Source organism: Neoarius graeffei, chromosome 3 (genome assembly GCF_027579695.1).
Source record: "Neoarius graeffei isolate fNeoGra1 chromosome 3, fNeoGra1.pri, whole genome shotgun sequence".
Lineage (NCBI taxonomy): Eukaryota > Metazoa > Chordata > Actinopteri > Siluriformes > Ariidae > Neoarius > Neoarius graeffei.
The window spans coordinates 77,010,904-77,024,287 of record NC_083571.1 but is presented as its reverse complement, the minus strand read 5'-3'; the positions used below and the strand labels follow the sequence as shown (position 1 = coordinate 77,024,287).

The 13,384-nt window shown below is 40.6% G+C and overlaps 1 protein-coding gene across 2 annotated transcripts in view; it reads left to right on the top strand.

Moving 5' to 3' along the window:
- Positions 1 to 13,384, top strand: part of cd2ap (CD2-associated protein) — a 118,411-nt gene that overhangs the window by 67,772 nt on the left and 37,255 nt on the right. For both annotated transcript variants that reach the window (XM_060917367.1, XM_060917366.1), the window contains exons 8-11: positions 1,001 to 1,095; positions 2,428 to 2,526; positions 5,428 to 5,481; positions 7,589 to 7,625. In XM_060917367.1, the coding sequence (XP_060773350.1) occupies positions 1,001 to 1,095; positions 2,428 to 2,526; positions 5,428 to 5,481; positions 7,589 to 7,625 (285 nt within the window). The remainder of the gene's footprint in view (positions 1 to 1,000; positions 1,096 to 2,427; positions 2,527 to 5,427; positions 5,482 to 7,588; positions 7,626 to 13,384) is intronic.

Genomic DNA, 13,384 nt, shown 5'->3' with positions numbered 1-13,384 from the left:
GCGTTGTGACTGGCGGGCACGATTTGATGCCCGGGGTGTTTTGTTGATGTGGTGCGAGGCTAGACCCACTTGTAGGCAAAAATATTTTTGGCCGCTAGGCGGGTGGGTCTAGTTTACTAGGCTACCAAACAAACACAATAATGCATCGTAATAATCTAGTGGGTTTGTTTGTTTGTTTGTTTGTTTGTTTTTTCCTTTCCTTGTTCCCCACTCATTTAGTGGTCGAGATATTTTGCTGGCTTCGTCAGGAGGAGAAATCACCATATATCTTGTTGTTTGTAAGACGTAACGCTAGTCAACCGTTTTTGTCAAATCTATTCATACAGTCAATAGCACGACAGCGCTTTCCCATTTTAGAGGGACTTCCACATATGTCACTTGCATACTCTCTAGCTAAGAGACGATATGATTGGCCACACAGTGTAGATACTGTAAATGCTGATAATGCAGTGTAATTTTGAATCTACTACAGCTTGTGCTGATAAAACAACAAACTCTAATGCCAGCAAATTTTAAAGTTGTGTAAGCTCTATTTTAAGGTGCTTACATGCTATTTCAGAAATGTTGAAGGTGTATAAATTCCGTTTACATGCATTTAGCCTCCAATACAGCCCTGTTTACTATGCATTGTAATGATGCGATATTCTTTCCTAATATATAAAATACTATTTTGACATAATGTGGGATTGAATTCCTTAACTGCAGCATTTATTTGTTAAGAGAATGTAAGGATCAAATATTCACCAGAATTCGGTCATTTGAAAAACTATTTTTCTGACATTGTGTCCTGAAAGAGTCTCGAGTTGATGATTAGATCAGTATATTTGGTTTTCAAGGTGCATAGAACTGTGCAGATTAATCTCTCACGTTTAGATGGGGCTGCTTTCCAAACCACATAATGTGCAGTAAATAGTAATAATACTAATGATGTCCTTACAGACTGTTAAGTACAGTTATGTGTTCTGTGTGGTGTTCATGTGATTTTTGTTTCTGTTCACAGTAAAGGAATACTGTAAGGCCACTTTTAGTTATGAAGCTACGAACCAAGATGAGCTAGACATTAAGGAAGGTGACATTGTTCATCTCCTCAGCAAGGTGAGCCTGACCAGTTGACGGAGTTCTTAAAACTTGTGCTTAATTTTTATCCCCCAGTTGATACTGGATTATATAAAAAAAAAAAATTTTTTTTTTTAATTATTAGTCTGCCAGCCCTCTTATTTTCATTAATGGTCGTCTTCTTCCGCTTAAATGGTTTGTGAAGAACAAATCATAATTGCATATTAGTTTATCATTTTAACCATTTTGCTCTGCCCAAATAGATTTTTACCTAATTTGCATAATGTGCAGAACATTCTTTTGCAAACAATTTTTTAGCATATGGTCACAAAATTGTTGTAAGGTACTCGGGCAGAATATCTCTCATCTCATTATCTGTAGCCGCTTTATCCTGTTCTACAGGGTCGCAGGCAAGCTGGAGCCTATCCCAGCTGACTACGGGTGAAAGGCGGGGTACACCCTGGACAAGTCGCCAGGTCATCACAGGGCTGACACATAGACACAGACAACCATTCACACTCACATTCACACCTACGGTCAATTTAGAGTCACCAGTTAACCTAACCTGCATGTCTTTGGACTGTGGGGGAAACCGGAGCACCCGGAGGAAACCCAGGCAGACACGGGGAGAACATGCAAACTCCACACAGAAAGGCCCTCGCCGGCCACGGGACTCAAACCCGGACCTTCTTGCTGTGAGGCGACAGCGCTAACCACTACACCACCGTGCTGCCGGTCTGAATATCAATGATCAAAAACATGTTGTGATTTGTAAACACCACATGTCGGCCAAGTCTAGCAGGGTGGCGCTTCATTTACTCAACTCAAGTAAACCAGCATTCAGAAACCAGGTTGGGGGGGAATAAGTACACCCTATAATTCAGTAACGTACAGAACCATGTTTAGGAACAAAAACTTGAAGTGAATGTTAAACCCCTATAGAAAACAGTCTCTCACATTGTTTGGAGAACTTTTGGCCCAGTCTTCTTTACAAACTTGCTTCAGTCCATTGATGTTTGAGGGCATTTGTTTATGCACAGCTTTCTTAAGATCTCACCACAGCACATCTCAACAGGGTTGAGGTCTGGACTTTGATTTATTGTGCAAGTCATATTTTTACTACACTTTTAATATCAAACCAATATTACAAGAACCCGAGTGTCTAGTATGAGAGACTGAGTTCAAAGAATGACTAAATAAAACTCCTCCCAGAAATGGATGGTTTAATAATTTAATCAGTGTTTTTGTTTCTGTATGCTGTAATATAGCATTGACACAGTTCCAGATAATTAACAGTTGATCCAGTCCTACTGAGAAGAACTGATTGATTAAACTGAGGTCTGTTGTTATAGTGTGTGCTGTGTGTTTTAGGATACAGGGGAGCCGGGTTGGTGGAGAGGAGAGCTGAATGGCAGAGAGGGGGTGTTTCCTGACAACTTTGTGGTGCTCATTTCCGAGTCAGAAAAAGAGGTAAAGTTTCCAACCTTCCATTTGTCATAAAGATACTTGAAAAGGTACCTGCTGTGCTGCTAGATTACTGACACAGACCAAGAAATTCCTATATCACTCTGAGCTCAGTAACGTTGAGGTAAATTAAAAAAAAGTTTCCTTTCCCACACAGGTTAATGAGGTTCACCATGAACTGTTAGCTTCATACACAAACTCTTATTTCAGATCCTATTCATTTTATGTTTAAAAGTTCCTTTGATTGCTTGGCAAAGTGACCTTGGGTCTGTCTGTGAAAGTTACTAGCTAGCTAGTAACTAGTCCACGTATAGAGATCTTGCAGTCACGTGACCGGAATGTAAACAGCCACCATCTTGTCGGTAAAAAACACAGCTGAATACTGCTGCACTCGTATACAAAATGGATCAATTTCAACCAATGGACTACACGGCTCATTTTTCTAATGAACAGATAATTAGATATATGTGGCAGATCACAGAATCCAGGGACACATGTCTGCCCGGGGGCATTTTGAGTTATTGACAGATTCAGAAAGTACAGTTTCTAAGCTTTCCAATGATGCCTTCCATGTGGAGATCTGACAGTATTTGAAGAATGTGTGGCCTTTTGAAAGTGTATACTTCTTAAAACAGAAAAGGGAGAAAATCGCCCTCAAAGTTTTCCATCTCAGCTACTCTGGGTGCAGGGCGGGCACATAATGGTGCTCATTTGCATGACATTAAGGAAAGCCCTACCCCCTACTAGCTAGCACGATGCTACTTTCATGTAAACAAAGATCACCACGTCAATTTTCCTTCCATGCAAAGTATGCCCAACACAATTATGAAGTACAAAAATAAGTCCTAAAGTATACTTTAACGTTTTGTGGTTGAAAAATTACTCACACCGTAAGAAAGATAGATAGCACGATGATGACACAACTAAAACAACACTAGTTTCATGTAAAGCCTCGGTCACAACCGGCCGTATGTGCTCCTACAGCCGGTCTACATGCAAAAAACGCAAGAAACGCACGAGAGCGCGCGTGTGAAAAGCACGAGAGCGCGCGTGTGACGTGTTGATTTTCGAGCCGCAGACCGGCCGCAGAGGTTCTTTGTCATGTCAAACAAACTCTACGGGTGCTTACGTTTTTTTCAGGTTGCAAGACAAACTTACGGCCAACGCGCGTCTTTCTCCATGAACAAAAAAAAAAACTGCAGCGATTTGGGAAACGCCAAAAATCACACGGCCAAAAAATCGTACGTCTGGTTGTGACCTAGGCTTAACCAAACCACAACACTCTCTGTTACATGCAAAAATAACCACACAGACTTAGATTAATAAACTTACCCCATCAGAAAGAGAAACGGCGCCTTGCACACACCAATGCCTCCGATGGAATGTAATCCTAGAACGGTCCGTGTATCATCCGATCATTCAAGTATTCCATTCAATCTGGAAAACGAGGTTGCGTTTGTTTTTTTTTTTTTGCTAGAAATGGTTATCTCTGATGTAAATACCGAGTGTCTGTTTGCTTCGCGGTTTTCAGCTCCTCTGCGCTCTGTTTAGTAACTCATTCCATAGTGAAATCACACGCCTGTATGCAGTTAAGTAGCCATGCGCTCAGCTCGGATCATACAGCTGATTCGCGGAAAAAAAAACAAAAGACTTAAATCATCATGTGAATGGCCCATATGGTAATTTACCCACACCCCCCAGCAGGCTACAGTCCTGACAAAAACGAGACAATTTGCAACAAAAAATGTATGCTTTTCCAACAAAACAATCTATTATCTGAAATACTGATTGCATTCTTCAAGATCTCAACTTGTACATGATGGAAAAAAACAAAAATCACAAATTTTGAAAAAAAAAAATGCTTCTTTTGCGATTATCTCGGATTCGTTTCGGCCGACATGTGTCCCTGGATCCGGTGAGGGGTCACATATGTCTAAAATAAACGACCTACAGATTAGTGACCCTTATCGCTTACCGGACGTAGTTTTCACGACCGTGTCAGTGGATATTGAACTGCCAGAGGTGGAATACCCAGACGTGTATAATTACCTCATTAACTTTCCCTCGCTGTTCAGTGGTGAAGCACTGCATGCTTATAAATCTCTGGACAGTTATCTTTACAGAAATTCAGGATTTGTCAGCCGCCCTCAGATGTGGCATCTTGTAAACAAGAAAATAACAATCCTCATTGGACGGGTAAGTCACTTAAGTATTACTAGTACTGATACTAGATATATCAGTAGTATCTAGTATAGCACTGACCAGCCGATAATAGAATAAGGTAATTCCAGCTGTAATTCCAAATTGTCCGTCTTGTTTACCATGGATCTGGCGTTGGAGAGGTAGAGGCTTGGCAGTGGAGATTTGAGTGGCTGTTTTCTGAGCTTAGTCAACAGGCCGGCTCTGCCTGCAGCCTCGCTTTTGCTTCCGCTCCCGACACCGCCTCCTTCGCCTGCCAGACCCGATAACAATCCACGGAGACCCCGCTGGTCTTGCTATCTCGTCCGGAATGTTGTGTATGCGATGGAAATCACTACAAACCGTCATTTTCTGCTGGAAACCAATGTCCAATAAGTCCATACGGTTGTAGTGGATATTGAAGTCCGGTACAGACGAACAACACGCAAAAATACACACAAAAAACATAAAAAACGTGCACAGGTAGGGAGAGCTTGTAGCCACAGCCGTTGTAGTAGAATTGTATATAGTAGGGTTTTCCAGAAGAAAAGGTAGAAGTAGAAGGCGGAAATATGGCGTTTGACCGACAAGATGGCGTCTGTTACAATCTGGATCGGCTGTGACGTCACATGCAAGATCTCTATTGTACTTTTATTCATGTCTTGTCTTTTTATGGTATCCATTATATCAGAATATTTTGAACAAATATCTTCTCTTTAATGTTTTTAGACACTCGTATCCAGAGGCTCGTTTAAGCAGACTCAAAAACAAGAACCAGAAGAGGTAAGGAGACTTGTGTCTCATATTGAGTGGAATATATAACACCACTTTCCTTAACTTCTTAACATCATGCTTGGCCTGTGAAACTGTGATGGTCCATTTGACATGAGCTGAAACCAGTCGACTGTGTTACCCAGCATCAAGCTTAACCAAAATGCGAACATTACCATAAATTTCCATTCATATTTGTCACTGGAGTGAAGCAGTATTTCTCTAGTCTCTTGGAGCAGTCATGGCATTATTCGTCCCTTGGTGCAAGGTTAAGTTCTAATCAGCCTCAAAAGGCCCAGAGAAACTTTTTAAACCCTTGAATAAATGCCTCTGATGACTTGCTGTCATTCTTTATATGTTGCATAATAAGGTTTCCTAATGTGATCATTTCAAACAGGCTAGCTTGGTTCCTTGCTTGTATCTGAATAGCTCAATTGAGTTGTTTGAGAGAATTGTTTTGCTAGGGATGCTTGAGTGATGATTCACTAGTCGGTGATTGGCTAACGCATGTGGTGTGGCTATTTGTAGCTCTCCTTTAGTTACTGTATATTTTAGGTGGTATATAATAACGCTTTTAAAAATTGAAAATATCTAGAAGTAGCAGAGACCGAAACTCAGCTGCTTGTTCACGTCATGGACACTTTGGCTTTAAACCATTTTGCATGACCTTGATTTGGTAATTGCACATAAATGTAGAAATATAACATGCACATCATGCTTTATTTAATCTTCTTTACACTGAATAAGCCTGCTCCTGAGCAGCTCCGAGTCGTCTTGGTAACGGGTCCGACAACAGCTTAGAAGAACAGATCGTGTCAAATTGTGACCAATCCAATCATGCTAACCGAGTAATCTCCATACGAAGAACAGACCTCCGGGTGTATCTGTACTGGAGAGCATGTCGGTTTTTCACCATGCACTTATCCTTTTGAAAATGGCGTGACATGCATTTTCTGAACAAACAATATGAAGTGATGCATGTATGAATAAAGTATTAAAATTAACACGTAAGACAATTGAATGCTTTTTGTTTGTTTTATTGCTTTTGCCTTGAAGCTTCTTGCTAATTATACGAGTAGAAAATGTGGACATATGAAGAATGTCAGAGCAAAAAGCTATATTACAGTAATTTCATTTGTATTTTCATTTTCTATACTAGCGAAAAAATAAAACTAAACTTATATAAATTTTGCTGCTTCATTTTCTTCAACTCAGAATAGCAAAACTAATAGGAAATCTTATTCATCTCATTATCTCTAGCCGCTTTATCCTGTTCTACAGGGTCGCAGGCAAGCTGGAGCCTATCCCAGCTGACTACGGGCGAAAGGCGGGGTACACCCTGGACAAGTCACCAGGTCATCACAGGGCTGACACGTAGATACAGACAACCATTCACACTCACATTCACACCTACGGTCAATTTAGAGTCACCAGTTAACCTAACCTGCATGTCTTTGGACTGTGGGGGAAACCGGAGCACCCGGAGGAAACCCACGCGGACACGGGGAGAACATGCAAACTCCGCACAGAAAGGCCCTCGCCAGCCACGGGGCTCAAACCCGGGCCTTCTTGCTGTGAGGCGACAGCGCTAACCACTACACCACCGTGCTGCCCCTCTAATAGGAAATTTAAAAAAAAATTCAAAGGTTTCTTTCATATAATGCACAATAAAAATGTAGTTTTGGTCTGTTCTTTTCCACAGCAGTAAGAAAAATAAAACATTTATTTAAGTTTCTATACATTTTTCACATTGGACACATCATGGTGTCAAAGAAAAAAGAAAATTGCTGAAATTTTGTGCTCTGAAAAAATTAGCAATGGGTGTGGTTTGTATCGGCTTGGACAGAAACATTTAAATTCAAGTAACAATTATGTTGTTGTGTAAAAGTCATCATAACAAATACAGACTGTTATTAAATGTTTGCAACATGGGATTGAAACATGCCCCCACAATCACATTCTATAGAAATGGCTCAGACGGAGGAACCTGATTGAATGATGACCTGCACTTATTTAAATGTTTTTATTTGATACCTCAATAAGCAGTATAAGGATTCTGGTAGTGAAATGAGTCAGATGCATCACTGTAAAATACAGTACTGTCTCTGTTTCTCGACAGAAGCCAAAGAAGCCACCGCCACCATCCAAATCTGCAGGTATTATAGAACTGTTTCTCCTGTGACTTTTGCATTTACATTTGATCAAAGCCATTGAAATCACATTTTCCCTCATTCTGAGCTTACAGTGGTGCTTGAAAGTTTGTGAACCCTTTAGAATGTTCTATATTTCTGCATAAATATGACCTAAAACATCATCAGATTTTCACACAAGTCCTAAAGTAGATAAAGAGAACCCAGTTAAACAATTGAGACAAAAAATATTATACTTGGTCATTTATTTATTGAGGAAAATGATCCAATATTATATATCTGTGAGTGGCAAAAGTATGTGAACCTCTAGGATTAGCAGTTAATTTGAAGGTGAAATTAGAGTCAGGTGTTTTCAATCATTGGGATGACAAATCAGGTGTGAGTGGGCACCCTGTTTTATTTAAAAAACAGGGATCTATCAAAGTCTGACCTTCACAACACGTTTGTGGAAGTGTATCATGGCACGACCAAAGGAGATTTCTGAGGACCTCAGAAAAAGCATTGTTGATGCTCATCAGGCTGGAAAAGGCTACAAAACCATCTCTAAAGAGTTTGGACTCCACCAATCCACAGTCAGACAGATTGTTGTAGGTACAGTCGCCACTTACGGTCTAAGAACTACAACAGCCCGTCTCTCTAAGAACTACAGATCCCATCAACCAAGTTCCGTGTTGACCTACGTCACGCCTGGGCGGGATCACCTACGTCACATCCTCCATGAAGCCATAAGTAACTGAGCAAACTTCCGTTCCTTCTCTTCTGGCACCGTGTGAGCATCACACGGACACAAAGAGATCCGCTCCGCTGAGCATCCAAGATAAAGACGTCTTCCCCCGAGAAAAACGATTCAGCGCGGTTTTTGTTTACCATTGGCCACGGTAGAACTACTTAAATCGTGCTATCTCTCTCTTTCGGTTGAGCTACAGCCGGTTTGTTTGTCTATTATCAGTAACGTTACAAGACTGCCGCCCAAGCAGTTTAATTAAAAGTTAGAAGCGACCGTATTCCTTCTAACTAAAAGCGCTGTGCACATTGTTTGATCAGAGACGACTTCTCCACAAACTACGAAGCGTTCGGACCAAGAAATCCTCTGCTTTCACGGAAGCGACTCACGTGCTCCTGTAGACTCCAAAAGTCTCGGAACACCTCTATAATCTTGCACTGGAAGCAAGATACTGAAGTAAGGCTGGCATTTTTGGGCAGAAACTAGTCTTAGGAATTAGCTTTATGAAGTATTGTGAATTTAAACTCAGGAATTGTTTAATTGTGCACACTGGTTTTGTGTTCTACATTGTTCTTCGTTCTCCCAGTTGTTTTAAAAGATAAGTTGTGCATGCTCTCTTCTATCCTTACTAACATCCTTGATCTCCTTATTGCACATATTTTGACCTCATCAAGGTTTCAGTGGATTTAGGAATGTTATAAGCTAGTGAATTAGCAAATCTGAGCTAATCCTTTGTTCTCAAACCCCACGTGGTGACACCCCCCCCTTTGTTCTCCTCAAATCCCACGTGGTGACCCCCACACCTCAGATAACACACACACACACACACACACACACACACACACACACCTCAGATAAGATTCCAATCACTCACACATCTCTCTCACACACACACACACACACACACACACACACACACACACACACACCGTTTATGCTTGCTTATATGTATATATCTGCTGACTTTATTGAATGTACATCATTGTATAATAAATTAAATTATTCTGTTAAACTGTGTCTGTTGTTGTACCGATATTTTTGAAGTCACACAATCTCAAAGAATTCCAAGGTGTATGAGTGCCATTGGCTGTAGCCTGGTAAGTGGTACATTATTGTTGCATTGGTAGTGACCATAATAATTTGGAATATACCATAATTTAGCTGTTTGATAATTTATTATTAAGCACCAAAATTAAAGGTATTATTTAATGAGGCTGATTTAATGAGACTGATTTAGTGAGATTGATCTAATGATTTAATGAGACTGATTTAATGAGATTGATCACTTAATTACAAATTGCACCTACATTGTGTACAAATGGAGGAAATTCAAGACCATTGTTACCCTCCCCAGGAGTGGTCGGCCAACAAAGATCACTCCAAGAGCAAGGCGTGTAATAGTCGGTGAGGTTACAAAGGACCCCAAGGTAACTTCTAAGCAACTGAAGGCCTCTCTCACATTGGCTAATGTTCATGAGTCCACCATCAGGAGAACACTGAACAACAATGGTGTGCATGGCAAGGTTGCAAGGAGAAAGCTACTGCTCTCCAAAAAGAACATTGCTGCTCGTCTGCGGTTTGCTAAAGATCACATGGACAAGCCAGAAGGCTATTGGAAAAATGTTTTGTGGACGGATGAGACCAAAATAGAACTTTTTGGTTTAAATGAGAAGCGTTATGTTTGGAGAAAGGAAAACACTGCATTCCAGCATAAGAACCTTATCCCATCTGTGAAACATGGTCGTGGTAGTATCATGGTTTGAGCCTGTTTTGTTGCATCTGGGCCAGGATGGCTTGCCATCACTGATGGAACAATGAATTCTGAATTATACCAGCAAATTCTAAAGGAAAATGTCAGGACATCTGTCCATGAACTGAATCTCAAGAGAAGGTGGGTCATGCAGCAAGACAACGACCCTAAGCACACAAGTCGTTCTACCAAAGAATGGTTAAAGAAGAATAAAGTTAATGTTTTGGAATGGCCAAGTCAAAGTCCTGACCTTAATCCAATTGAAATGTTGTGGAAGGACCTGAAGCGAGCAGTTCATGTGAGGAAACCCACCAACATCCCAGAGTTGAAACTGTTCTGTACGGAGGAATGGGCTAAAATTCCTCCAAGCCGGTGTGCAGGACTGATCAACAGTTACCGGAAACATTTAGTTGCAGTTATTGCTGCACAAGGGGGTCACACCAGATACTGAAAGTAAAGGTTCACATACTTTTGCCACTCACAGATATGTAATATTGGATCATTTTCCTTCATAAATAAATGATCAAGTCTAATATTTTTGGCTCATTTGTTTAACTGGGTTCTCTTTATCTACTTTTAGGACTTTTTTTGTGAAAATCTGATGATGTTTAAAGTCATATTTATGCAGAAATAAAGAAAATTCTAAAGGGTTCACAAACTTTCAAGCACCACTGTATATCTGAAGCACTTGTCTTGTATCTGTATGATTTGATGCATTGTGCTGCTGCCAGTCAGATGATTGGCTGATTTTAGATATCTACATGAATGAGCAGTGTAGGTATTCCTATTAAAGTGGCCGTCTTCCTGTTTGGGACATGCTACTAATCCAACCCTAAATTTCTATTTAATATGCTTTACTTGTTTTTCATAGCTTTCAGGTTAACCCACACACTGGGAATTAGAGCAAATGGACCCAAAATATATAGTGGACATCAAAACTGGAGAACGATTTATAAATACTTGATTTATTCTGACATATTGTTAATCTTCATTGCTCAGAATTTGAAGGAATATCAGCTGTGGTTATACCACTGTTGTACTAGCATGTGTTTTTATTTATTTATTTATTTATTTATTTATTAAATAGCCAAGGTACTTCAACAAAAAACCTTTTATTTTGTGTGAAACATAATGATCAAAATTGTAGCAGAAGAGAAGATTAAAATTTGAGGGCTACAGGATTCAAAACTTAATAGGAAGTGTAGAGACCCTGGCTTTGATTGACTTCAGCACATCTGCACCCACAGGACATCACTGATTTCTCACACTGCTCTGGTTTAATCTTGGTCTACTCTTGTAGTCTCTTCCTCAATTCAGTAACTGTAGCGGGTTTCTTAGCCATTACTTTGTTGCCAAGGATTTTCCAGAGATTCTCTATAGGGTTTAGATCTGGACTCTGGGCTGGCAATTTCATTGTTTCAGTGTTCTTGGCTTCAAGGAACTGTTTTACCCATTTTGCAGTGTGACAGGGGGCATTGTCTTGCATGAAAACTGCAGGCTGATTGGGAGACGCTTGCAGTGAAGGAATTGCATGTTGCCGAAGGAAGTTCTGATTAACACTTGCATTCATCCTGCCATACAAGAGGTCCAACTCCTGTTGCAGAAAACATCCCCCAAACCATGATGCTTCCTCCTCTAAATTTAACTGACTTCTTTACACACTTTAGGTTCAGTCTTTCTCCAGTTCGATGCCAAACATGATGTTTCCCATCAGACCCAAACACATTGAACTTGCTCTCATCACCGAAGTGAACTTTGGACCAGTTCTCCTCTGTCCACACAACATGCTCCTCAGCAAAGGCTAGTCTAGCCTTTTTATTGTCCCCCACTGGCCGAAAGGCCCGAAGGGGGATTGTCGTGGCAATGTCTGTCTGTCCGTCCGTCCATCCCAGGAAGGGTGCTCACCTTCTGAAATCAACTCCTCTCACAATTTTTGGAGGAATTTCACAAAACCTGCCAGGATTCTTTGTTATATGTCGATACTACACATATTGTAATTTCGTGAAATTCGGTCACATTTTACCAGAGTAACAGCCCTTGATTAACAAAATTATACTTTGACAATTTCATGAGTGTGTTTCCCTTCTGAAATCAACTCCTCTCACAATTTTTGGAGGACTTTCACAAAACTTGGCAAAAGTCATTATTTTATGTCGGTAGTACGCATATTGTTACTTTGTTCAATTCGGTCGTGTTTTACAAGAGTTGTGGCCCTTGATTAACAACCTTGTACTTTCACAATTTCATGAAGGTGTGCTCGCCTTCTGACATCAACTCCTCTCGCAATGTTTGGACTGATTTCTTGAAGCTTGGCAAAAGGCCTTGTTATATGACGGTAATACGCATATTGCAGTTTAATTTAGTTTGTGAAAATGTTACCAGGGTTTTGACCCTTGATTAAATAACTTGTACTTGGACAATTTCATGAGGGCGTACGTTCTTCTGAAATCAACTCCTCCCACAATTTGTGGAGAAATTTCACCAAACTTGGCAAAAGGCTTTGTTATATAACGATTATACACACATTGAAATTGGGCAAATTTTACCGGAGTTATGCCCTTGATTGTTAATTAACAAACTTGTACTTTGGCAATTTCATCAAGGTGTGCTTGCTTTCTGAAATCAACTTCCCTCACAAGTTTTATCCCCCGCTGGCCAGAAGGCCCGAAGGAAGATTATGTTGTGGCGATGTCTGTCTGTCTGTCCGTCCGTCCATCCCGGGAAGGGTACTCCCCTTCTGAAATCAACTCTTCTCACAATTTTTTTTTTTTGAAGAATTACACGAAACTTGACAGGATTCTTTGTTATATGTCAATGATACGCATATTGCAATTTTGTTCAATTCAGTCACATTTAACCAGGGTTATGGCATAGTTGCCAGCGAGGGATATTATGCTCTCAGAGCACTCTTGTTCTTTCTACTTGTGAGAGGTTTGGTCACTGCAGAGTAGGCTTTCAGTCCGAATTGTCTTAAACGGTGAGACACTATGCCAAGACAGATCCTTGCCCTGTTCAGCACTGAACTGGCAAGCAATTCCAGCTGCAGTGTTGAACCGATTCCCCATTGAGAGTCTCTGCATGATCCTGTCCTCTCGTGCATTTGTCTTGCGTGGATGATCAGCCTTTTTGGGGGACTTGAATGAATTAGTGTCATTATAAAGCTTCAATATTCTAGAAATCACAGACTTGGAATGCCCAACTTCTCTTGCAATGGCTGAGAGGGTCATCTCTTTGGCCTTCATCTGGACAACCTGCTGTCGCAGGGTTTCAGTCGCCTTAGAGCGGCTTGCC